Source organism: Empidonax traillii, unplaced genomic scaffold (genome assembly GCF_003031625.1).
Source record: "Empidonax traillii isolate 1590-97213 ecotype Southwest subspecies unplaced genomic scaffold, ASM303162v1 scaffold422:size936756, whole genome shotgun sequence".
Classification (NCBI taxonomy): domain Eukaryota; kingdom Metazoa; phylum Chordata; class Aves; order Passeriformes; family Tyrannidae; genus Empidonax; species Empidonax traillii.
In genome coordinates, this window is record NW_020955615.1 from 756,887 (window position 1) to 783,588 (window position 26,702).

The 26,702-nt window shown below is 40.7% G+C and overlaps 1 protein-coding gene across 1 annotated transcript in view; it reads right to left on the reverse strand.

Annotated features, from left to right (window-relative positions):
* The window catches only part of AEBP2 (AE binding protein 2), a 46,184-nt gene extending 20,189 nt beyond the window's left edge, over nucleotides 1–25,995 (reverse strand). Inside the window, exons 1-3 of the mRNA XM_027894237.1 lie at nucleotides 25,352–25,995; nucleotides 7,284–7,491; nucleotides 4,201–4,308 (exon numbers count right to left, since the gene is read on the reverse strand). Coding sequence (XP_027750038.1) covers nucleotides 4,201–4,308; nucleotides 7,284–7,491; nucleotides 25,352–25,995 — 960 coding nt within the window. The remainder of the gene's footprint in view (nucleotides 1–4,200; nucleotides 4,309–7,283; nucleotides 7,492–25,351) is intronic.
* Between the last annotated feature and the right edge of the window lie 707 nt (nucleotides 25,996–26,702).

The following is a 26,702-nucleotide window of genomic DNA, read 5'->3' on the forward strand; positions in this document are numbered from 1 at the left end:
CCTTGAGAGTATGTTTTCCCCCTGAGTCCCAGAAACCATGCTGCAAAATGCAGGTTGTCACAACTCCTTAACTATTCAAACACTTATTATTTGTAATAGCCAAGTTTAGGACAAGAGAAAATTTCTTCATTCACTGTTTCTCTGTTTGCCAAAGACAGTCACTGGCATCAGTTTTCCAACTCATATTATTCCTGTAAATCCACCTGTCTACGTGGCCTGAAAGGCTGAAAGTCAAATTGCTGAACCCTCAACAGGACCACCACTACGTGCTGATGCTACTCCACAACATTCCACCAGCTTCTAAAAAGTTGCAAAAAATTATGTAATAAGAGGTCTAAAAAAGAATAACGTTGAGGTTTTTCTCTCTCAACTCTGCCTGTAAAACCATAAACAAAGATGAACATACTGGAGGTCTCTGGAGGGAATACTCATATTAAATCAATGCCTAAAATGACAAAAAATATTAAAAAAAAAAATTGGAAAGAAAAAAGCTGGTTAAAATCACACTGTAATAAGCAAAGAGAAAAATTCCAGCAGTACAAGAACAATGAAGTTCAGGCATTTAGAGGAGCAGCATAACTTCAAAAATACTTAACAGTGGCCCAAAGAAGGCTGGTAAGTTCTCAATCAGAAACACATTCTGTGAGACCAGTTTGCTTGTTTGTTGCTCTTGACAAAAAAATAAATGTAGGAAGTGGTGCTTACCAAAATTAGGATTAAAAAAGCACATGCTTTGCAGATATCACATTTGACTACATCCTGAGAACTAACTGCAATGTAAATCTCTCTCCTTTAAGAGACACCTTTTCTTTGGTGGAAGGACTGATAGGTGCCCCTAGGAAAAGAACTTTATAAGTAACAAAACAGTGATGATGGCCTCAAAAAAACAGGCAAAAAACCCATCCACTTGTTCTACATGAAACACAAGACCATCAGCATTAAAAACTTAGAAAAAATCGGAGGGAATGAACAGAAAAGCAATATGACAACTAAAGGGGCCATTAGGTCCTAAATTCTGCCTAAAGATCCAGGATATGTTTATTTTCTTTTCCCCTTAGTTCAGCAGATGACTCAGAGATGAGCTGGACATACACTACCAGAATACTGCCCCACATAAAAATGGAGTTAGAATAACAAAGGTCTCAAATTTTACCTTTTGTGTGACACAGGTACTGCAAAACTGATGCTGAAGGGGATATACTAAACCACACAAACAGAAAAAAATACAATAAATTTATGAAAATATGAAACCTTTTGCCTTTGCAATTTAGAAGTGGGTTTATTTTTGTGACAAATGAACTACAGAGTCACCAAGTTTACAGGAATGCATGACAAGGGCATGTAAAGCCACAAGGGCATTTTAATATGAAAGCACTGTAGCTTCTTTACAGCTGAATGGAGTCAAAGGACACCACCACGTGGATCACAAAATTACATAATTAAACCCAAAATGTGCAACTACACAAAATGAGTCCACTTGCAAACAAAGGAGTGACTGGACAGGGATATATCCTTCAACAGATTAGTTCTATTGCCAAGGAGAGGGTTATGCCTCAGACAGTCCCCAACAGCTTTTCAACTTAAGAAAATAATTCTGTCTCTTATTTTCACTAGAAATATAAGAATATATCAACCTGCCATAGATTCACTAGTCTCTTCTGGTCATTACAAGACTATAGTGCACTTTTACCTTTACAAAATCAAATTTTCCATGCTTTTAGTTGTCCCTTTCCTAGCTAATATTCTTTGCTTTTCCTTAAAACATCCTGAACAGCAGGTCTTCATACACCACCACAGAACTGTACTATCACCATCACTGCCTTGTACAGTTTTCCTCAAAAATCCCAAAATTCACTTACTTATTTTTTTTTAATCAAACACTGAACAACTAGGTATTTTCTCCATGTTTCCTAAAATGATACATTATTTCCTTTTGTGCCAGGACTCAAGTATATATATCCTAATGAGGCAACTGAAGTTTCATTTGCAATTTAGGTTTTGGGAGATATTTTGTCTGCAATAATCATCAAGAACAAGAGGTCCTTAAACCAACCATTAGTTGAAAAAATTTGGTTTCCCCTAAAGAGGTGAGCAATTAAGATTTGTGAGAACAGCAAAATGCAAAAGGAAACATTTGCCCGATTTTTGATGGACTGCCGCAAAACAATTCATAAAGGCTGTTCTTGGACTGATCAAGATTAATATCCAACTCTTTGCGTGGGTTTTTTTATATCAGAGAGTAGATTTCAAAAGTTAGTAAAAGAATGAAGCAAGTGAGGAAAAGGGGTTTGTTAATTAATAGGTTGCCACCACAGACACTTACGTACTTGGCTACCTCATGTGAGCCCTGAAGCCTGTACTCAGCATAAGTGACAGGGGAACAAAAGATGTTACAAAATTCTACTGAGACCACAATTATCCTCCATTCAAAGCTCCCAGGAACAGATTGAGAAATACAGGGATAAAAAGAGGGACTCAAGACAACAGTAGGAAAAATCCACTCAAGTGACACACACTGAGCCACGATGATTAACTACTGCAATCCTTGCCTGCTCTGTTCTCTCCCTTAGTATGACCAGAAAGTCCAGAAAATCAGCTGGTGAAACAACAGGTATTATTAGAAGTAATTACCGTAAATTTCAGGGCTCCAGCTGCAACCAGCCTACCCAAAAACTAGGATACCAACTTTGCCAGGTAACCCTGACAGAAAAAGTACTCCTGGTGTTTCTGAGCTATGTCCACCTCTTCAACCCAACATCTCTAAAACTGAGTTTCTTTGATCTAGACCAAATAACAATACAAATTATCCTATCAAAAGACTGTCATTCAAGACCAAAGCTTGCTATTACACTTTAAGGTATATAAAATATTTAATCCCAAAAATGAGAAAACCTGAAGTTCCCTCTGCTTTTTCTTTTTCTTTATTCAGAGATTAAGATTAGTTCCTGTAACAACCATATCTGCAAGCTTTCAGGGGTCTATGATCCTTATTATGTTCCGAAAGCATGCTAACCTTACTCCTTTGAGCGAAGGGTATAACCACCTCAAAACCGGTTTTCCTATTTTTAGTCACTCTCCAAGCCAGAAATTTTCAGACTCAACTACACAGCTCAGCATGGAAAAAAAAAAGTCTGACCTTTATTAAAAAAAATCTTTTTCACGTGCAAGGAAATGCACCATTTTCACTTTCTAGGTTTTGAGTTTAGTTTTGTTTTCTGTCATAACTACCGTTAAAAGCTATATAGAACAAGTAACTTCTGGAAGACACCACTGTAACAGAAAAGTATTTTTAGTAATAAAGCTGCCTTAAAATAAAATTTAAAAAAAAGCAGAAGATATTACCTGAGAGAAAAGAGAGGAAAGGAAGCGGAGAAACAGTGACTAAAAGTTCACAGGACTGGGGGTGGGGGAGAAGAAGGCAAAAAATGCTACCTAAACTTAAAAAAAACCAAACCTATCTCATTTTCATATCCTACATGGAAGGAGAACTTCAGTCTGAAGTAGTGTGGGTGGGACTTACCATCGAGTGATCCAGGATTGACAGCTATGAACTGCCCCAACTGTATCCATAAGAGGATGAAGCAACTCATTAATAACGGATTGGTGGATATGGGAATGATAAACACTACTATACCTAGAATTGCAGGTACAGGTTAGGGGGAGAAAGAAAGAGAAAGTTAGAAAATCCTGTGCAGGAAATACAGTCAGCTCAACGGCCCTGCATTCCTGACTTCCTTATTATTTTCAGAGAAGTTCACCATAAATAATCACTGACAGTGTTTCAAGTGAATTTAACAAAACCAGCTCTTACTCAAGCACAGAATGGGCACCATCAGCCATGATCCAAAGTTTAATGTGGAAGTGCAAAGTATGATATAAAATATCTCAGGGTTAGAGTGCAAGCAGCTCAACTGAAAATGCACAAAACCACTGAACTTAAGTACTATTTAGTTTTATACTCTCTTGCCATTTATAGATTAAAAGAAACAGGGAAACAGAAGCAATAGCAGTATCTTCACCTGTTTCCATGAAAGAACAGGGCCTTTAGGCACTACTATTGCAAAGATGAAGGCTCAGCTCATTGGGTGCTTCTTAAGAAATCCTCCTGTGATGATATTTTGCAATTGACATATTGCATCACGAAAAATAAATTGAATTTCTTTTAAAATAAGAGATGTCGTATCTCACAATGAACCTTACCTTGAAAGGTTTGTCCCCACTGTGTGTCAGCATATGCCTCTGCAACCAGCTTTGACTCGTTGAAGGTGTATTATATACTTTGCAACCTTTCCACAAGCAAACAAACACCTGATAGAGTAAAAACGTGGCAAGTTTATGAAAGTCAAGGATAAGAGTAAATAATAAGACAGATAAGCAAAGAGGCCCGTTTTCACCATATTTCACAATGCACCAAAGGATTTTGAACAATAACCATTTCTTTTGCAATACACTTCTCATATCTCACCAGAGACAAAATAGTTACAACCACAAGTGTTCAATAAAAACAGGTCACTGGAATAAAATATCAAAACACAGATGCTCCTGCAGATAAACACAACTGAAGTCCCAGGATCTGCTGTAAGGAGTTGGTGTTTGCACTCAGTCTCTGTACCCACCAGACATTGAAACAAAACATTTTTAAAATTAAAAGTCTACATTTCTGGGGTAGTAGATACAGAAATAAAAGTATTTACTCTTATAAACGACTAATAATTTCATTCTTTAGCATGAAAACGTAAAAACTCTGAGTTGCAATACAGTTGTATTATGGAATAATGGATACCTCTAGTTAGGACCTTATATTCAATTCCTGATGAACAAAGTTACCATTTTTCATAGGATTCAAAATGTATGGGTGTTTTGTGATTCCAGTGTACAGACCAGTCACATGCACAATAGTGCATTAACAGGAGCAGAACTTACTCATGCTGCTTTTCTCTCTCCTCTCATTGTGTTTATCTATAACTGAGGGAATAAAAAAGCTCAGTGAACTTGCCTTTCATTAGAATTTCCTCAACAGGTCTGTGTGTGAAGGGAGGTAAAGCCCTAATTTGTCACAGCAAAATACAGTCCCCAGAAACAGCACTGTCCACAATACAGGTTTTCAGAACTGCAGGAAACTAATTGGATTTGAGTTTCTTGTTCTCTTCTGGAGAATAAAAACCCTCAATCTTCAAAAGATTGTATTTTCAAAACAAAAGAGCAGCCACAGGAGTGCTACGTACTCGCTGTATAATAGACAGATAGCCCAGCTTTACTAATACAAAGCTGGAAAACCCTGAATGTCTGTATGACTGAGTCAGACCTACTGACAGGCCCAGCCCCCTAAACCTTTGATGGCTGCCACTCCTCAGTTTTGAGATCCCCCAAAGCAACAGAATTGGAATTTCCAGGATCCCTGCCTCTGCAGCAGCTCCAGAACAGTCCCAGTATTTCCATCAGCAACTGCAGGGCACTTGACAAAGGTGTGAAGTTACAGACTGTGGAAATGCAATCCCTCAAAAAGTTTCCTGGGCTTTTCATGGATGAATCTAGTTTGGACTGGAGCCATTATTTCAGTATTAGCTTGCAAATATACATTTTACCATTCAAGGATGTTTATCACATTCCTTTCTGCTGTCAAATTTCTAATCCCTGCTTTTCTTTAACTTTAGAGTCACTGTAGTTAAGTATTAGCCTGAAATCCAATCAAAGCCATAAGAATACAATTTCTAACACACTTAAACCCCTCACCGGCAGGTGGCAGACAAATCCCTGAAAAAAATCCACCAGGATCCCTCCCTCTTCTGCAGCACCCAGTTGGAACTTTTCAAAAAATAAACCACCTCTAGCAGGAGGATTAAAAAGTGTGACCTGAATGCAAGTTATTAGACACTCCCTGTTTCCAATAGCCTCCTCTTTCAAGAAGACAAATACTGGCTAACCTTTTCCATTCAAAATTACCCACAAATCTTGTTACATCGATTGTAAGTGACCAGAAACACAATACACACAAAAAAAATCCCCCAAAAAACCCAAATCAAAACCTGAAAAATCTTCCAGTGCCTTTTTAAGAAATGTAAAGGGGTCATGGATGAGAAAACAAAGGTTCTCAGAGATACAGTTACATGAAGGCCCACAGGATACGAATACATCTCATCCATTTCATCCAAAATTCACATAAGACTTCTATAAACCTACAAACAGAACTCAGACATCATCTCGTGAGTTGCTAAAAAGCTGATTCTCCTTAGAGTCTGGACTGAAAAAAGCCAAATATGAAGCTGAAAAGTTCAAACATATCAAAAATCATTAGCTAAATACAACCAGAGTCCTGGCTGTCAGTGACCCATTTGCATGAAAATTATTTAAAGTAATGCAAATTAGCATTTTATTTAAATTTCTCATTCACTCAAGATCGAGTGTAACAGCCTAACATTTTTCCTTCTGAAGAAGTGACAGGACAAAAAGTCAAAAGACAACGACTATTCTCCTTTAAGAACTAATACTGTCTTTCTCAGAAATTGAAGAGCTGCCACATCCAGCACTCAGAGCAGGCAGATTGCCTGTGTTTGATGTAAAAGTAGTTTACATGATATATTCCAGGCCTCAAAGGTAATTTGGAAGGCTGGGGAGGGGCAGGTATTTAAGTACGCAGTTGAAATTACTCTACTGCAAGATGTTTTGAAACATTACATTGAGACCAATTATCATTTGACCAGGGATTAGAGTGAAATTTAGATGTTTATATATGCACCTCAATTAAAAAAAAAAAAATAGACACAATTATTCTGAAGGTAAACTTGCCATCAGTATTATGCACAGGGCTGTTTTGATAGGACTTTGCACTCTTTAGTCAGTCTTACATCCTCCCAATTATACATTCTGGATGCGTTTTACCTGTCATGAGACTCCATTTGTAACAGTAATTAAGATGTGACTTCACCTGAGTTCACAGGCAGCAACACATACGCTAACAGTTTTAAGAAAGTATAAGCACTTAAAGGCACAGCAGCAGCTCCAGGATATTGAGAAGTTAACACCCTATCAAAAACCTGATAGTCTCAAATCATTTATTCCAAAGAACTTACTGTATTTTTTAAGGTAGGCATTCAGTTAAAAACATGAATAACAAATCAAGTGAACTATGCAAAGGACAACAGCTGAATGCCAAACACAAGACTGAACAAGGCCCAACCTTAGTTGCCACTAGTCAGAAACTGGTATATCGAAACACTAAATTTGCTACTGTCATTCCAAAGCAAAACACTGGCAAATAAGAAAGAGGGAAAAGAAACACCAACCCCTCCTCGCTGCCCATCCACGTGTATGGAGCGAATGTGATCCGCCAGATCCGGGCTGGAGCTGAAGCAGGCATGGCAGTGATCCCAACAACAGTTATAGGCAATGCTTTTTGCAGAGGAGGCAGGAACTCCTTGTCCGTTCATCATAACCGGGGTGGAACGCCCGCTGGAAATTGTGCTGTCCACGTCCATGATAGTGCTGCTTATACTGCAGGACACAATGAGAAAACCGAACCCAAGTTGGTATTTGTTGCATGTTAACAGAACAAATAAAAACTGTAGCTCTTTTGTTTCAGATATATTTAGACAGGGTGAAAAGAGAATCTTAAACAAACTTACTATTTATGTACAGTTAGGAAACAGCTACTATGACTTGACAGTGTAACTTCTGGACACTGGGAACAAAAGGGAAGAATGGAAAATTCTCCCGTTCACGGACTTGTCAGAAAATTAGCTCTTAGGTGATTACCAAGTAATTTTTAAACTACATTCATCTGTCATTCATTATATTTATTTCCCAGAAGAGAAGGAAAAAAAAGACCACCATTCCCCACCAGCACTAGATCCTTAAAAAAGAATACAAAACACAAGTTTTACAGGTTTAAGGGTACTCCCACATTGCCCCAGCATAGTGTCTTTCACATGCATTGCCTAAACTAATGCTCTGAGTTTTTTTTAAACTTTCCAGAGAAGCCAGAGGCAGCAGAGGGAAGCCGGTGGCCAGCAGGGGTCATTTTCATCAGCCCTCCAGCAGATACCTAAGCAGATACAGAGAAAGTATCAAATGATCAGAAAAGGGTTGCAAAGAGTGTGTTCTTTCCACATACGAGAAAAACGGCATGGAGACAAGATGTTCTTCCTCATTAAATAGCTATTGATACACCTTTTTTTTTATCTTGGTAGCCTGTTCACTGCCTTTTAGGACCTTTATGTTTTGTCTTCTGCAAAGCCACAGCATTACAGAGCAGCTCATCTTTGGCAGGACCTCAAAAGACCAGGTAGTCAAGTCTCCTTAAACAGCAGCAAGTGAGATCAGATTGCTTGTGGTCTTGACCAGTGGAGTTGTTAATGGGTGTTTTCAAAGGTTGGAATTTCTGCTACCTTTCTGAACAATTTTCTCAATGTCTGACTAACCTTGCTGTGCGGGAGGGAGAAAATTTCCCAACATCTCATCAGAATTTCCAGTATTGCAACTTCTGTCTGTTGCCTCTCATCCTCAACAGCTGCAGGTTTGAGATGACTCTGCCTCCTCCACTGTTAAACCTCCCTACCAGACCACTGAACACAGCAACAACCCTGCCCTCCTTTATCCTAAAACTAAAGAAACCCACTCTCTCAGTCTCTCCATATATTGCATTTGCTTCAGCATCCTAACCACCTTGGAGACTCTCCAGTATGTGAGTAACTGGGATGAGTCCCAGTAATCCACAGTCTTAACGGTGCCAAGTACAGTTAAGAGTCACTTCCCCCGACCATATACATACACTTCTGCTAATACTGCCCACTATGCAGCAGTAACTCTTTAAATATTCTTCTGAGCAAAGTACAAGAAAAAAAAATCTGATTACGTTATTTTAAAAAAAAGTCATCTCCTATTCAGATATACATAATATTTATAATTTTCCATTATTTATCATATCCTTTCTCTTTCCCAACTCTTGTAGATAATTTCTATGTTAAACCATTCTGCTTTTAAGGTGGAGGTACTGTTCCACTATTTTGACCATCATGTTTACGTAACTTGTATTATTCTATTACACATTCTGAGATGGATGAAAGAAAAACTACATCTTTATTCAAAATCAGAAGATATAACTGGCACGTTTGTTCTTTTGCTCTAGGAGTCTCGACTACTGACTTCTCGAATTGTCTGTATCTTTTTTAATCACTACTGTGCTAGCAGCTTTTTTCTGTGATACATTTTGAAATCATCACAGATATTTGCCATTTTTAGATTTCCCCTTCTCACCCACCAAGTGGATTCCACTGCATTTTTCAATTAAAAAAAAAAAAAAGTCTTGCCTTAGTGAAAACACCACATTCTCTTCAGTAATGGTTCCCAGTTAAGTTTTAGTTTTAACTACCCTGAGTAATTTGGTTTCATCAGCAAACTCGTATCAGAGATACCAGCAAGGTAACATTTATAAAAATGCCAAATACCACATCCCAAACACAAACTCCTTAAAAATCTTTTTCCAACCATTTGTCTCCACCTACTATTAAAACTGACCAATTTGTCTTCCAAGTTAAAAACAAAGTTTTAGAGATCTTTTCAACAGGCTTTTTGCTTTAACAAAGGTATATCAAATACATACTTCCTAAATGCTACACAGACACCACCTGCCTTTTTCTCCACCCCTCTCTCCCAATTTCAAAAAACACCTAACAATTTAGAAAGCACAGCTTCTACCCATGAAAGTCATATGGGCTTTTTGCTGTACACATGTGCCCATTATTTTTATTTTCTTCCTTTTTCTACACCCTGGATACACACAGCTTTCCATGATTCCTCCCCCTGGATAGGTGACTCCCTAGCCAGTAGTCTTGATTCCTTTTGTGACGTACAATCTTCCAATCTGTGATTAGCAAGTAAAGAAACAGTAGCCAATCACAGATTCAGTTTTGAGTGTGTTTCATATTACTGCCTTTCCCAAATACCTTACTTTATATTCAATGGAAGCTTAAAAATTCAACCTGCCCTGAACTGAACCTACCAGCCCCAAGAGCATTAACAGCCACTAACTACAGTTACGGCCAACAGCATTTTAGGATCCCTGCAGCAAACAGTCAGAAACTTTAAATACACAATGTGTTGCAAGCAATCCTAATTTTTCCACCCTGCCAGGCTCACAACAGATCCAACTATGGGACTGACATCTCCTCCTTGCTCAGCTGATGCCTAGGCCGAAAATTATCCCCAAAATTAAAATCTGTAAAACTACATCGTGAAAGCAAAGTTTACCTACAGGATGATAGAAAAACTGAATAATTAGTTATTGAACAGTTAACTGTCACATACACACACCTCAACCCTCAGTTTAAGCTATCCCAATACAGTTCTCTCAAAATCAGCACTTGGAAGTAGGTTTGGGCACACACAAAACAGCACACAGCCACTTCTGTCAAAGACAGTGATGTTGCACGGATCAGTGGTCCCAACAGGAAGCTGCTTAGCCAAGGATGGCAAAGCACTGCAGCAGCAACAGCTGCCTCAGAGCAGTTCAGGTGGATGAGTGACCCTGCCTTTCTCACAGCTGAAAGGTACCGAAGAACAGCTTCATAAATACTCTCAGCAGGAGTTCAAATTTCCAAGCTATTTACAGTCAGGACCAGTTTCCACATCCACAGACAGCATCAGTACCATTCCCACACACCCCACAGAATTCCAGCTGAGAGGGTGAACAGTGCTGGTGACCAAGGACAGACTGCAAGGGGTGTTCAGCACAGGGCTCCCCGGTTTTACCATCTGGTTTTAAGCAGGAAAGGGGTAAGGGAACAGAACGCTGAACGAGTCCCATGAAGAATTTTGGCCAGGAGGAGAAGGTGTGTGTGGTGTCTGTGTGTGTCACAGAGGTCTGTGTGTGGTTTCTCCAGTTCACAGGCATGACATCTGATTAATTCCTCTGAGATGAAAAAACCTCAAACTGGTAAATCTGTGTGAGAGTTTATTTCACATTGCAAATACAATGCAACATATCTTGGTAAAATCACAGGCCTCTAATTTTACAGTCTAAGAAATGCAAATAGTAAGATTTTGGGGGCTCTTTTTTTATATTCTATCCTACCTGTAGAAAATTACTTTTGTTTTTGGATAAAAATATGTAAAAGTCAACTAGTAATACTGACCAGAAAAGCCTATCCTGATAAGTAGGGTTATTAATGACATGAGAAACCAATAACACTTAGAAAGCTGATTTATTTATAGTAGTTTAAATGTTTGCTGGGTTTGGTTCTAATAGCCTAAGTGTTTGCTGAGGGCTAACAGATTAGAGCTGCATACACAGCACCAAAATTTTTGTATCAGAGGAACTGGAATAAAAAAAGGTTGGTTGTAACACTTAAACCAAGTAGTAACATACAGCATTTCTTGGAAATTGATGATGAAGTGCTACACTGGACTATGACTCTATAATCTATTCAAGATCCTGTCTAAAAAGGAGGGGAAAATAGAACTCAAACAGAGTTGAGCAGAAACAGCTCAGTATTTTATTTAAGACAAAATGCCCTCCTTTCTTCTAGTTTGAAGATCTCTGTGTACGACATTAAAGAGCACAGATGAATATTGCTGTAACAGGACCTACTCGAGAAACTAACCTGAACTCTTATGAAGAGTTTAAACTGCCAATGAAACAAAATAGGCAGGAGTCATACAAAAAGAGACCACTGTTTTCAGATGGTTCTCTAGATAGACCCTGCCAAAATGCAAGAAACTCACTGCCCTGGCACATTCCTTCTCTAGAAACAACCAGTTAAATACAAACGTAAAATACATTTTTTGTTTCCTCCTCTGTGCCTCCAGAGCCAGCATATTTCAGGTGATCAGGCACCTCACAGTGCTGAGGACCCAGAATTAATTTCTGTGCCTCACTCAGCGAGTTCTGTCCCACTGAAGAGGCAAAGGTTGCAAAGACAAGCTGTGAAGCACGAGTACCTTGCACAGCTCAAGTGTGTGCAGTTTTCTCTAGTCTCTCATAAAGTGAGAAAATATCAGGCAGCTTTTCAGAGAAAAGTTTGCAGTATATATAGCATCAAAGACACTGCCTTGGGAGGTCTCTTGACCTGCCATTTCCAGATGATGCAGAAAGATAAGTTTTACAGTCAGAGCTGTGGCTGCTGCCGAGTCTCTGAAGACTGAACGGCAACCCTGTGTGTGTCAGAGCTGCCGATTCACCCACTTCTTTGTTTCTTGCCATTTCAGACAGGGTGTGAGGGGAGGACAAAAAGTGTGTGCACATACTCCACCATATTAACTAGTCCAATCGAGACTTTTCCTGATTGAAAGCATCAACTCAGTCCAAGAAGGGCTGGACAGAAACAGTGCCTGTATCTTTCAATCTATGAATGGGGTTTTTCAGTCCAGTCTTGGGATGATACAGGAAAATTCCTTTAGAAAGGAAAGGTAGTAATGGAAATTGATGTCCTTCTGATTTCTCATTCGAAATCCACAAAGCCTACAAGTGGGAAGGTAATAATGTGCACCAAAGAGGAGAAAACAAAACATAGTAAGACAAACACAGACATCCCAAACTACTGGCACATGAAACAAAGACCAAAAAAAACTCCGAAGACTGGTAATAGAACAAAGAAATAAAACAAATTGAAACAGATTTTTATCTAGGTAAGTTAAAGCAAGTTTTTCTGCCTTTTTCTAAGCCCTTTTCTGGCAGCCAGGAGATCTGTTTAAATCCTGACGGCCGCTATCAAAGCAGAATGACACGAGCAGAACTTAAGCGCTTGTGGCATTCCCCTAATGCCAGTGACAGACAGGTCTGGGTTTGCTCCCAAGCTGTAAGCAGGCTCCAGCTCCATTGTAATGGATCTACAGACCATAGCCTGATGAAGAACATTAGACATTTGAGTTTCAGAGAGTTCAGCTCAGGGGTCATCCCAAACAATAGAGCATCAAAAACAGTCACTGCTGGAGAGAGCCTGCACACACAATAGCAGTTTTTAAGAAGCACCATTCAAAAGACTGAGTAATTACTAAAATTTAAAACTGTTACAGCAAGCACAACATAGTCTTCGATCTCATGTTGTCCCTATTTTCATCCTAATCTGAGCACCTGAATCAACTTGAAGTAAAAATCACAGCTCTAGAGGCAAGGACTGCCTTTCTGAAATACCTTACTAAACCCACACCTCATTTTACCAGGTCTGCAAACACTGGCAGTGTCTGCCAAATGCAGCAAGGCAGAACTGAAAACACAGAATCTTCTCAGCAGAGTCAGACTTTTTTCCCTTCTCCTACAAATTTTCCCTCTACCAAGAGATCAACAGCTTTGAAACGATACTGACATTTAAAGTGTGTTCACTAAGCAAAAACATGCAAGCTTAAACAGAGCAATCATTACCTCAGAGGCACTGTTTCAGGTCTTATTTTTACCTGTACTTATTTTATCTGTGGCTAGAAATAACATATCTTCATTATCAAGCTGACTAAGATTTTTTTTTTTAGCACAACCTTCATTTTAAAAGATTAGTACCTACACAAGCTACATGTGGCATGTGAAGTAAATGTGTCTAGGCAGTTAAATTTAGTTCAAACTATATTTTAAAAATCCTGAATCAAAACAAAAAGGTAGCTAAAAACTTATAAGAAGTCGCCAGTCATTTTCACTTTATAGAAAACTCAAGTTTTTCAAACACTTTAAATTCTGGATTATTCTTTTCCTTTCAGAATCTGAACAAAACTAAGCCACTGCTGGAATTGCACAAATATGGATATTTTCCATAAGGAATAAAAGAAATCCAAATTATTCCAAATTTAAAATGCACAAATTTTCAACTACATATTTTACCATGTGCACATCTGGGTACTAATTTTTGTGTACAGTTAAATATGAATGAAAATATAACGAGCCTGTGACTTAATGCATTAAATAAAATGGTACATTGCACATCATCCCTGACACACACTTGGCTCTCTGAGATCATTTTCCCCACTGCTGCAAGTAATCCCTTCTATTGAATTTAGTGAATGGAATCACCAAAATTTTTTCTTTCCCTTTTTTTTTGGTTATCTTTCAGAACAGCAGATAGTAAGAGTCTAAAAAAAAACCAAAAGAACAACAACAAGATTTCATTTTTATTTTCCATGAATTCCCATTAGCAACTGTCCACTTGAAGCAATAGTGGAGCCAGGCACCGAGCACATGCAAAAAAGCCCAATCAATTTGCTATTATACTTTTAATGTCTGCTAAACATACTCCCTGTAGACCTTAACTGAAGTAACCTTCCCTCAGGCAAAATTCAGCCCTAACAGATGGGCCTTATACCGTGCCCTTGAGGGTCAACAAGCACCACTTCAGTCTGATCAACAGGAGCTCATTTCAGGGTTACAGCACCTCCACCGAGAGTGCCGAGCTCCCAGTGCCCAGATGTTCAGCTCAGGAGGTAACCAAAGGGCCCGGCTGAATTCAGCCAGCACCAAGGGAAAAGGATGGTGACAGATCCTGTAAGGAATAACCTCATCTTACAAAGCATCAAATTAAACACGAGCAGAAATTTCAGGGAGCACATCCTTGCAGGGTGGCTAAAACCAGCAACCAATCCCACAGCACACTACACGACTGCAAGCCTCAAGAACTGTTTCTCCTGAAATACACAACGATAATCCAGTCATAAAACATCAAATCGGCAGATTGTCCCCGAATCCAAATACTACAAACCTCACTGGAAGTAAGTAAACCTCTAAGGGATTGAAAACAAACAAATAAACAAACCAAATAAAAATAAATACCCTGCTAGGTTCTTTCCCTTTTAGTAGTCAGTGACCACATGGAGCTTCAGCTACACTGGTCCAATCCAAATGAGGGAAACTTAGGAAAGAAAACTGAACTGTAACACTCAGATAAAACAACCTCAGAAAAATGGGAAGACGTCTTACAGCAACTCCAACTTTAAGCCTAGATATCAACAGAAAAGCTTTTTCCACCTGGAAAACTAAATCACAACTAGGTACTAATCCCAAAAGAAAACAAACAGCACCAAATGCAATCATTCAATTACAAATACCAAGTCAAAACAGAAGCACTGAATAATAATAATAATAGTAGTTGTTATTATTATTACATGCCATGTGACATCCCCCAGCACTTCATTATTTTAATTCACTAGGAAAATTCCGGAGTGAAAACAAAAACTTCACAAGTTTGCCACTACTCTGTTCTTTTCCAAAACAAGGAGTAGAAAACTGTGGTGTACATCTCTGGCAAATGGACAAGTTCTACAAAAACAACAGCCCACTTGTGGCTTTACAGCTTTTTGATGCCACCAAATTAAAAAATTTACAATTACTACTTTTAATGCAATCAATGCTCAAGCAAAGATGAAGCTTGAAAATAGTCAAATTATCAACCCTGAGCTCCCATCACTGACAGGAAGCTCCTCCACCTGTCCTAGGAATTTTATTGATCTCTCTTACACTATCTCCATCACTTCTAAACATGTGAGCTACGGACACAACAGACTAGTAACAGAAATTGCTCTACTGGCTCCTAAATGAAAGCAGAATGAATTCCTATGTTTCTTGGACCAAGGTTTAACTTCTGCTGTCCTTCAATGAATATTGAGCAAACCAACCTCTTCATGAAGTTACTCTCAGAACAACTGCACTGGGGTACCAGCATGCAATGAAATGCAGTGCTCAAGGCAGCTGTACACCCGTGTCCAAGCAGATTTAAATTAATACTTGCTTTATGCTCTCCAAATGATCATGCCAATTTAAAAGTGAGATTAAAATATATCCTAAAAAAAAGACGGTTCATAAAACATGAGCAACCACCATAAGCCAACAACAGAGCAGAGAAGTTCGATATTTGCCTGATCTTATTTTGTTCCTCTGCCCATATCTGGTAAATTTGGTATTTTATCATGCATCTAGATTGGTAACAGACAAACTCCTGCCACTAAATTTCAGTGATTATTTATCAATTTAATTCCCCATACCAAACTTTTATATTTCACAAGCAAAATAGTTTGTCTTATTTTAATGGATATAGTTTGATTGTGGTATGGAAATGCCATAATGCTTTAAAGCTCTCACTGTTTCTTTTCATCTAACTAGCAACAACATAGAGAGAATCTTCAAAGTAGACAGAAAGTAACTTCAGCAACCTGCATTTCTAAGGCTTCTTTTTTTCATGATTTTGCTGAAGAAAAAAAACAAAACAACATTTGTCTTTAATTTAAATAGAAAACATCCAAAATAATGACTGATAATGATCAGTTTCTGAATTCAGGAAAACCTACAACCAGTACAAAAAAACCCAGTGTACACAGGTAAACCACCATCAAAACGAACTCAGAACAAAAACAGATTGCAGAACACTAAATGGCTGCCAAAGAGAAAGATAATTCACATGGCAACAAGAAATGAGAATACCTGGATCGAAAGAATAAGCCAGAACTACGTGAAGTGAAAGTCCACCCGTGTGTTTTGAAGGCAGTACCTCCTGTTCAATTCTGCTCTTGCACATTACACCCCCAAAGCCCTCGAAAGCAGACAGACCACACAACTGACTGTGGCTCTTCAGAGGAAAGGGAGGCAAAATAAGACAGGCAAAAACTGACTGTGTCAGATAATTTACTTAGTGAACACAAGGGAGAATCAACCTCGGAAGTAAGAGACAGAATACTAAAAAGTTCAGGGGGATAGCAAAGAAAAACAGCCACGTTTGGTGGTCTAACATTTTCCAGAAGCACCTTTAGGCTTTTGACACCTTTAGGTAAGTAAAAGCTGCATTAAAGCAACTTTCTACATCAAGAAAAAAAGACCATGATTTCCAGGACTGCATGACTGAAGAGAGCACCCACTCACTTGGAAGCAGCTGTGCTGCTGAATCACTTAATGCCTTTTTTTTTTTTTTTCGTTTTTTTGGAAATCAAACCTATCAAATCTATGTTTTAGACAGATAAAGTTATTCTAACAGAAATTTCTCAATATGAACAAGACTCAAAAAGTATTTATAAATCAATCTTAAAAACAAAAGTGCAAAACTCTATTGAATATACATATTGTTATATGACTACTAAGAAATCCACACAGTGGAAAATAAAGCAGTCAAGGGAGAGAATTTTATTCAGCGTGACAAGTGGTAACATTAAAAACTTGTTTTGAAATTCTTTTTGAAGCAGCAGCTTATTTTAGAGTAAAGTTACGTCTAGATAAAGTATAAATACCTAGAAAAGGGAACAAGGCTGCAAACACTCACACTGATAATATTAAACCAAGGAAGATAGGAAGGCTCTTTGAGATAGAGAAATCGAAGGAACTTAAAATAACAAACATGCACAGGAAACAAAACAAGACTGAGAAAGTGTGTTATGATTCACCACCTCTAAAGCTTTTTCCACTCTTCTGGATCACTTACTTTGATTATTTAGATTGCTAGCCCTAGAATAGCTGGGCTCATCACACTTACATAACACAAATCCAGGTTCTCACAGAATTTGTGGCACACAGAAGAACAGGCAATGCAAGAAAAAAAAAAAAACAGAATACCAAAATGTCCGAGGAGAAGTGAGAAAATAGAGCAGGTTAAACATACATGCCTTGTGATATGACAGCACAAAGACTACATGTGAAAAAGGATTATACAAATCAAGAAACCGTAAGCGATTCTGCCTTAAAGATACAAATAAAACTGACTTTCATTTCTGGGAATCTCGTTACCTTCAACTTCTTCATCTCCCTGCAAAGTCAGGGAACAGCAACAAGTGGTTCATAATTGAAAATGATAAAAGACTATGCTTACTAGCACAGCTTAAGAAAAGCAGAGAAGAAACACATTCACTTGAAGAACCACCAGAAATAATTTGGTTTTTTGACAGTGCTTCCTCCTCATTCCAAGAACTATAATCAGTATGAAGTAGCCTAATCAGCACTGGAAGGGAACAGCCTCCAGGTGTGGGTGAAATTTCTTTGACACCACTGTAACTATTAACCTCCCATTCTCCCAACCTCACCCCCAGAACATAACAGAAAACAAGCAGAAGACAAAATGACCACAGAGAGATGTAAAACACACAGAGGAAACCTAAAAAAACCCTCCAGTTCTAGTCATCATCATGTTAGGTTCAACTTAATACAGAACAAAACTACTAGGGTAGCAGTTAGGAAAATACTAGGAAAACAGCTAGGATAGCATTGTATAAAGTAGCAGCTTTGCCTATTTATACCCCAGTGAATAGTTGCTACTTCAAGTATTAACCAGGCATCAAAAGCAGAGAAGCCTGCAAAGAAAAACTCCACTAATTGGCTCAATTCAGAATAGAAAGGTCATAAATTAAGGTCTCATTTCTGTTCTGCTGGACATTGAATTACCTTCCATTTCTATCAATTGTCTAATCTATAACTTAGCACGCAAGTTAGCCTAGGAAAGTCTACTTAAAGACATGCCAAAAGTAGTTTTATTTCAAAGGAAAACAAAAATTTACATTTCGCTCTTTGCTCTGCATATACTGAAAATATTTTCTTTGCACATCTAAGATTTTTTTTCATTCAGAATCTAAGTTGTTATTACAGCACACAATCAACTATAATGATCAAAATAAGGGCTTTACTGCAATTTTACAGAGGAACTAGTAATTTGTACAAGATGCTGTGTGGAACAACATTAAGTGAAGATTCTTTAAGTTATTATTTAGGCATATTTAATAAATTATAATACCATTATACATACCAATAATCTTGGTTTTTGCAAGTCTCTCAACGCAAACAACTTAGGTGCATTTTTGTTCCTCTGACCCCACACAAGCTATTTGAATTACACCACTCCCCTACAGTGCAGCAGGATAATAACAGGACTTTCGAGATCATAACAAATCTTTTGCTTTTCTCTCACTATCAAATACCTTAGCATACACCTTAAGCAACCCAATATTAAAGAAAGTATCCATTAAACATTAGCAACTGAAGTTCAGCACAATTTATTTAAGAACTTAAATTCTAGTATAGAGAAGAAAATTAGATAGGGGAAAAGAAATCCCAGTTCTTTTTTGCATTTTCCCATGGTTAAGGGGAAAAAAGTACATCAGTAACACAAGCGAGAGGCTTCATATTTTTTCCCCCATTATTTGTTGTTTTTTAATGCTGCAAAACCACAATCTGAGAACTGTAATCACTGTCTTAGCATATCACAAAAACCAATGACAAACAGCAAGCATAACATGGAATATTTATATTTCATTTTCTAAAACAAATTTACTTGAACACATTCATATTCCAAGTGAACAACTTCGAAAATACAACACATATAAAGCTATAAAACGTAACCAGTTACATGGAACCAAAGAAACCTCTACCTCAAACAATCTTACAGAACTACCACTTTTGTGTTTCTGCAAGCTATGCCACTCTATTTCTTTAACAGCAGCTGGAGGAGCGGATAAAACTCACTGTTCATACAAAGAAGTTCCTTACCCTCCTCTGTTCCCTTCTCCTGCACAACTGGAGATTACATTCCCACCTGTTTCAAGGATTCCCTGCAATTACTTGGCTCTGTTACAGGAGGGACCAATTTTTCACTTCCTTTGGGTCAAGTTCTCCTTTTCTCCTCAGGCTATCAGACATACCTCATTCCCTATCACAGCAAAAGTTTTCCGTGTGTACCTCACATCATCCCCCTGCCAGAAACCTCTATTCCCATCTCAACAGCTCCATCTGCTCCCTCCTAATCCATGTACTCACTTTCCCACCCAAACAGCAGACTGCTCTACAACTCCCCCAGTGCAATGGGTCCTACTTCCATAGTTCTTCCAGGCTCGCTCTCCATGCTGCTCATTCCCCCATTGTTACTCTCCAACCGGGCAGGGGTTTCCAAAAAATACGTAAATATATTAAAGGTACTGGCGAGCTCTGGTCAGAGTGACAGAACATTTCCACTGCATCATTCAAGAGAGTTAAGTTTTATCTGTGACATGCATGATATCACATCTCTGCCAAAAGGCTGCTCAGGCTGCACGTAACACCCTGTTTAACTCCTCTGAAAAGTAAAAGAGGGGAAAAAAGAAAAAATAACCAGACAGGTTTTTTCCACTACTGCCTAGGAAATTCCCTGAAAAAACCACAAATCAAACCTTGTATTTTGAAGTTACCAGACTTGATGATGTCACAAACCTACACAAAATGCACACAGACCTGTGTGGATGTACAAACCCAACATAAAAGCAAAACCATTTCTCTCTCACACTGAATAGGAAAATGTTTTTCTCGAATTCTATGAAGTATATTTACATCTTACTACAATAACTATAACAGCTCATTATACCAAGCTCTTTCATCTAGTTCACAAAAAGACCTCATGTTAACCACTCAATTATACCAACCAACAGCTTTAGCAATAAAGATACTCGCCATACAAAATATCTGGGCTGTTTTGTCTTCCCATCAAAAGCTATTTTCTCCAGTGCCAGAAAGGCCTGAACATAACCATTACAGAAACAAGGGGTTTATTTTGCAATTTGAAAGCAAACAACTACAGAAATAAATGCAGTCAGAAACACTGAAAATATCTTTTTCAGCAGAATTTTGGAAACTCGGGAGAACTTCTACACAGCTCACTCTGACATGGCAATATTACACACACTCTAAAAAAAAAAAAAATTAACGACTTTACCACCTTGCCACAAGTGCTAATGAATGATTCTACACTTCCTGGATAGGAACAAGTGAGACTGTGCAGCACCGAGAGGCCTGAAGCACTTTTTAATCTGGTCACATGGACACATGAAGCACACCTATTAGTACCACATGCCTTCCTGATTATATTACAAATTTACTATTCTGCCTTCATAAACATCACTCATGCAGCTCACATGCCGCTGCTGAGTCAGTCTCGAAAATTCTTCACTTTTAAGACTTCAAAAGCTAGATAAAGACTGTAATTAAAACTTGAAACAACTAACATTTTCAAATCAGCATACATCTTAAAGGTTGAGAAGTCCTCCATTTTAAACGAGATGAAAAAGAATCAGACCAGAAACTGTGTTTTTTACGTCCAGATTTCTTATTTTTCAAGTTGTTAGTTTCACACAGCCACATTTCACTAAGTGAAGTGAACAAACCTGACAATCTGAAGGGCAAAAAGGTTTATTAGTGAAAAACTTTTCTGAAATGTCTGGTTTTAAAACTACCCACCTATTAAATAGGAGCAGAATAACAACATTTCTAGAAGTATTCTCCAAGTCTAATGTGGTTAAGATATTTTCCTTGAGTATTACTGACTCTTCCTTGAGTCAGTAACCCACAATAACTACTTGTCTTAGTGAATAACAATAAATGTGAAAAAAAAAAAAGCCCAATCCCAAGAAAAACCCCAAACAAAAAAGGAAAACAAAACTTTACAAGTTACATGAAAATTGCCCACTCTGTGACAAAGATGGGCATTAATCAGTGCCGTGCCTGAGGGAAAGATCACCACATAAGGTCCAAAGACAACCTGTTACACTTGGCCTACCAGCAAGTCAATCAGCACTTAGGCATCAGTCAGCAAAACAGCTGAAACCTACAGCTAAAATGTTCTTTTCCAGTGCTCCTTGCCCGGTCTGTAAGAGCAGGGAGCAAAGGATGAACTGCTAAGGAGGGTAAAGATGATGCAAGAGCAGAAAACCAGGGATAACTTCTAGGTGAGAGTACAAAGACACAAGACAAATGTACAAGTGTGAACCAAAACCCCTTCATAAAGCTTTACTACTTATATTTCTGCTAAACAACTTCTTAAAATAGCAAGATCTACCACTGTTTTCTAAATCAAATAAAATCTGAGGATACGATTTCCGATTTAAATATACTTCCATAATAAACCTTCCAGGAAACAATAAATTATTTCAGTAATCTAACACTAAGTGTTTGTAAGAAAATACCCCAGTTCAGCAATAACACATCGGTGAGCTGCAGATGCATCCCCACTGCGTTCACCTCAGCTGATTTATACCCAAATCCTGCATCTGCTTAGGTCCAGCTTCAGTACCTGTGGCCCAATGTGAAACTCAAACACTGTGCTTACAAGTTAACTGATCCATTATTTCTTCATTTAAAGTCTTATCAAATGTTTCTCAGCATTTGCAGTAAGACTAGCAGCTCCAGAGGACCCTGGAGGGACACATCCATCCTTTCAGCACATGTCTCAAATTAGGGAAAGGCACAAGAAAATGACCAGCATTCACATGCTGATAATAGTCTTTGTTCTAACTGTAAATCCAGAGGATAACTAGACTTGAATGCAGACTATTATTACTCAGCCAGCTTGCTTGCAAAGTCCTACACAAACTTCTGCACAGTAGTGGGAACTTAGCACAGTTCCCAGGAAATAAAAAACTGAATGGTTACAGATCAACCAGTCCTGGAGTTACTGCACTGAACTCTCCCTCTGAGTTGAAAATGCCACCGGCTAATTTATCCCAGGTATCATTCTGGGTTTTGCTTTTTTGTTTCTCGGTTTTTTTTTGGCAGGGAAAATAAGCCTATTTTTAAAAAATATAAAGTCTGTGTGCATGGAAACGGAATGTTAAAATTCACACTAAATTTCAGGGGGTTGATAGTCACCATTATGTTCCTCGTGTACTTATAAATACTTACAAATTTTCTACAGTAATGCCTCCAATTATTTATTCTATTAGCAGATACTCTTAAAATACATTAAAATGTTAATAATAGAAGTTGCTGAATAGTAGTTAGATTTTGATCATATGCAAGATTTTCCTCTTCAGCTGTATTTTATTTTATAATATTATATTATATTTTAAATATTATGTTTTATAATATTTGTATTTTATACTTGATACCACTAAGCCAAAAATCAGAGATAACACATTGTGGAAAACAATAAAGCACATACATAGGGAAATGTGAATTTGATCACTCATGGAATTCAGGCCCTCTTACCACACCCTCTTATTCATTCAAATTTTCTAAAGAGGAAACAAGAAAAAAAAATCCCAAGCCCAGGGGCATGATCTCGATGCTACCAAGCCTGCCTACAACAGCAGAGTCTTTACCAAATACACCCTTCCACCACCTTCCTCCTGCTAAACCCATGGACGGCAAAATCAAACCTGTTGGTTTTATCTCTCTCCTTTTCTCTCTTCCCTCTTCCAGGTACTTCACAACACACTGAGATTCAAGACACCAAGTTCCTCAGGACTTAAGAGACACAGGTAGTCAGCAAAGGTCATGAAGTACTGTTCAACAAATTATTTCATATAAAACATCACTTAACAAATAAAATATCATTCTCTTAATAGTTACAGAACTTCCATTTTAATGCAGAGGTGACCAAATCAATGAATGATTAAGTCTTTCAGGATTTCAGCTGTTCCCAGCTCTTCCCTGGCATTTCACCATTCCAATTCACATACTCTCTAGCTCATCCCCTACCTTTTACAACACTGATCATCTGAGAGGCACAGGATTATGATGTGGCTGCCTTCCAAGCAGCAGCAATCATTTGGATCGCTATGTCAGGCAAGACACTTGCTGGACTACATGTGACAGAAATAATAAAGCAATCTAACACACTGCAGCAAAGAGCACACACCAAAGGAAATTTTCCATCCCCAGGAATAACAAATGGCACTCCTGGTACCATTGCTCTTTTCCTAGCCAACTCAACAAGCAGGCTTTGAAATTACGGCACAAAATGCCCTCTCAGCACCCCAAGTTCAAGGCAAAACTTTGCAAAGATTAAAAACAGGGCACAGCCCTCATTTAAACCACTAAACACATACAGTCCCGCTCCTGAAACTGAGCCCGTACTGATGGTGCAGGGAAGAAGGAACGATGGGCACACACGTGGATTTAACCGTGTGACTACAGCAAGAGGACCACGAGAACAATGACAGAGAAAGAAAGTAGCACAGCGGCTCTGGAGAGCACAAGGCACGGTGACACTACTTCCAGAAAACCCCTGCGAGTTATTTCCGTTATTTCCTCAACCCACAAACTGACACACACTTGGATAAGATCAGGGTGAGATTCAGACTTTAATTCCACGAAAAACAAGAACCTTAAAATGCCTTTATGTACCCGTTGTTTTTCCAGAAGTCTACTCCCAGACTTACTCAATTTCACATAAAATCTCAGCTTCTGACTACCAACAAACAAACCCCAACATCCACACCCCCTTTCCATCTTGCACAAGCTTGGAAGAAAGAAAACGTGAGGAGTCTCAAAAGTCAGATGGAAACCAAAGAACTGAATTTTTTCCTTAAGACTTTTAGGTCAATTACGTGATTTTGGGGGACTGACTCACACGGGGTTTTGTTTGGTTGGTTTTAAGCCTCGAGGTCAGATCTAGTCATGCCCCACTTCTGAAATATGGCTATTTGTGTAGTTACATAGATTTTGATCTGACATATACTCAAAGTACGTTTCTGGACCAAACCACATAATTCTTCACACGTAACAATTAAATAAATTATCTTAAGAAAGTACAAATAAAACTGTAATTGTTACTTAAATATAACTCCAGCAGGGAAGTCTGATACTTTTTTTTGCTAAACAAACGGAAAAATTGTACAAGTTTCTTAAAGTACTTGAAGGGACTAATTAGTAAAGGGACGTACAGCACTGTAAGGCTGTTCTTATGACCATTTTCCATCCTATTTTCAGCTTTTCAATTAAACTGTTGCACACAACATGCAAGAAAGCTACTACACAAGCCATGTCCTTTGAAATGCTTGACTCAGGAGGCTGAAACAGACCTGAAAGGTGGAATATCCAACCACGCCTGAGAATTTGGTGGTGCCTTTCCACAAGAACCCAAGCTAAAATCTGGGTAAAACGAGATGTGTAGCTTTAACACAAAACCCCTCAAGAACTAACCTTCACGTTTACTATTTCAGAACTCAAAGATGACTTTGAGCCTCCAAAGCCTCGCTTAGTGCTATGCATGTCTACTACTTGTGCACACGTAACACAGAAGGGCTGGTCTCCCTTTTTTATTTTAGCAAACTAGATTTTTTCCCCCCCTTAAGCTTTAAGATGTGCCCATCGGCTTTCTGCCTCTAGAGCAGAGACCCTGTTGCGGCCACAGGTAGAACCGCATCCACAGAACGCATTTCCCATTCCGAAGCCTCAGTACACCCCACACAAGCCAGGACACAGCCCTGAGGAACCCGAAAGCACCGTCTGAGAAAGACCCGCAGGGAAGAGGCGGCGGGAGGAGGCAGCGCCCGGCGGGGCCGCCCGGGGCTCTCGGGCCGGGGGAGCGCCCCCTCCTCCCCGGGCAGGGCCGGGCTGTGCCGGGGGCCCCGCGGAGCAGGGGCGGGGGCCCGGCACAACTTGGCCGGAGAAACCTGTGGCTGCCGCGACCCCCCCCGCGGGCGGGGACGGGCGCCGGGCACTGACCTGTCCTCCGAGTCCATGCGGCTGAGGGGCTCCCCGTCCGAGGACATCTCCAGGCTGCCCCGCCGCCCGCCCGACGTGGCGCTGCCGCAGCTGCTGCCGCCGCCCGTGCCGGGGCCGGTGCCGTACCCCTCGTCGCCGCCGCTGGACACGCTGCTGGAGGAGCTGGAGCCGCCGCCGCCGCGGCCCGGCCCGTCCCCCTGGCTGCCCCGGGGGCCCTTGGGCTCCTCCTTGGCGTCGGCCTCGCTGCCGCCGCCGGGGCTCGGCGAGCGGGTCTCGTCGCTGCAGCAGCCGCTGCTAGTGCTGCTGCTGCTGCTGCCCACCAGGCTGCTCTCCTCCTCCTCGCCGCCCTCCTCCTCCTCCTCCTCCTCCTCTTCCTCCTCCTCCTCCTCGTCCTCGTCCTCCCCGTCCCCGGCCTGGCTGGCGCTCTCCGGGCTGGGCTCCGACATGCTCTCCGCCTCGCCGTTTAGCAGCAGCAGCGGCTCCGGCTCCGCCGCGGCCGACGACGAGGGCGGCGGCGGCGAGGACGAGGACCCAGCCGCGCCGGCGGCGGCCGCCGCCTCCTCCCCCGGCCCCTCCGGCTCCGGCTCGCCCTGCCCGCGCGGCCGGCGCGGCTCCGCCATGTCGCTGCAGCGAGCGGCCGCCATGGCGCCTGCCAGTCGCTCCGCGCGCCGCGGGGGCGTGCGCGCGCGTGAGAGAGAGAGAGCGAGAGCCCCGTGCGCGCGACCGCGCGCGGCCCCCGGTGCGCGCTCCCGCGCCCGCCCTCGCGCACCCGCAACGGCAGCGGAGGGGCGGGGCGGGGGCGGGGCCCGGCTCGTGCCGCCGCCGCCGCACGCGCTACGGAGCGCGCCGGGGGACAAACAACGCGCGGAGGGCGGAGCGGCGGCCGCCGCCCCCGGCACGGAACGGGGGACGGGTGTGGGGGGGGCAGAGTGGCGGGGAGGGGGACACGGGGCTGGAATCCTCAGGGACCCCGGCTGGAATCGCCAGGGATCTCGGCTTGAGTAGCCCAAGGATCCCGCCTGGAATCCCCAGGGATCTCGGCCGGAATACGCCAGGGATCTCGGCTTGAATAGCCCTAGGATCCCGCCTTGAATCCCCCGGGAATCACAGCCTGAAACCCCCGGGCATCCCGGCCTGAATCCTGAGGGATCTTGGCTTGAAGCCCCCAGGGATCCTGGCCTCAATCTCCGGGGTATCCCGGCGTCAGTCCTCAGGGATCCCAGCGCACCGCTGGAATCGCGTCATCCCCACTGACCGCCCCCGGGGGAAGCGGGAATCCCGCGGGACGAGGCTCCCCCGCTCCCACTCCAGGACAAACTCCACAGCGTCCCACAGCAGGACATCAGCACTC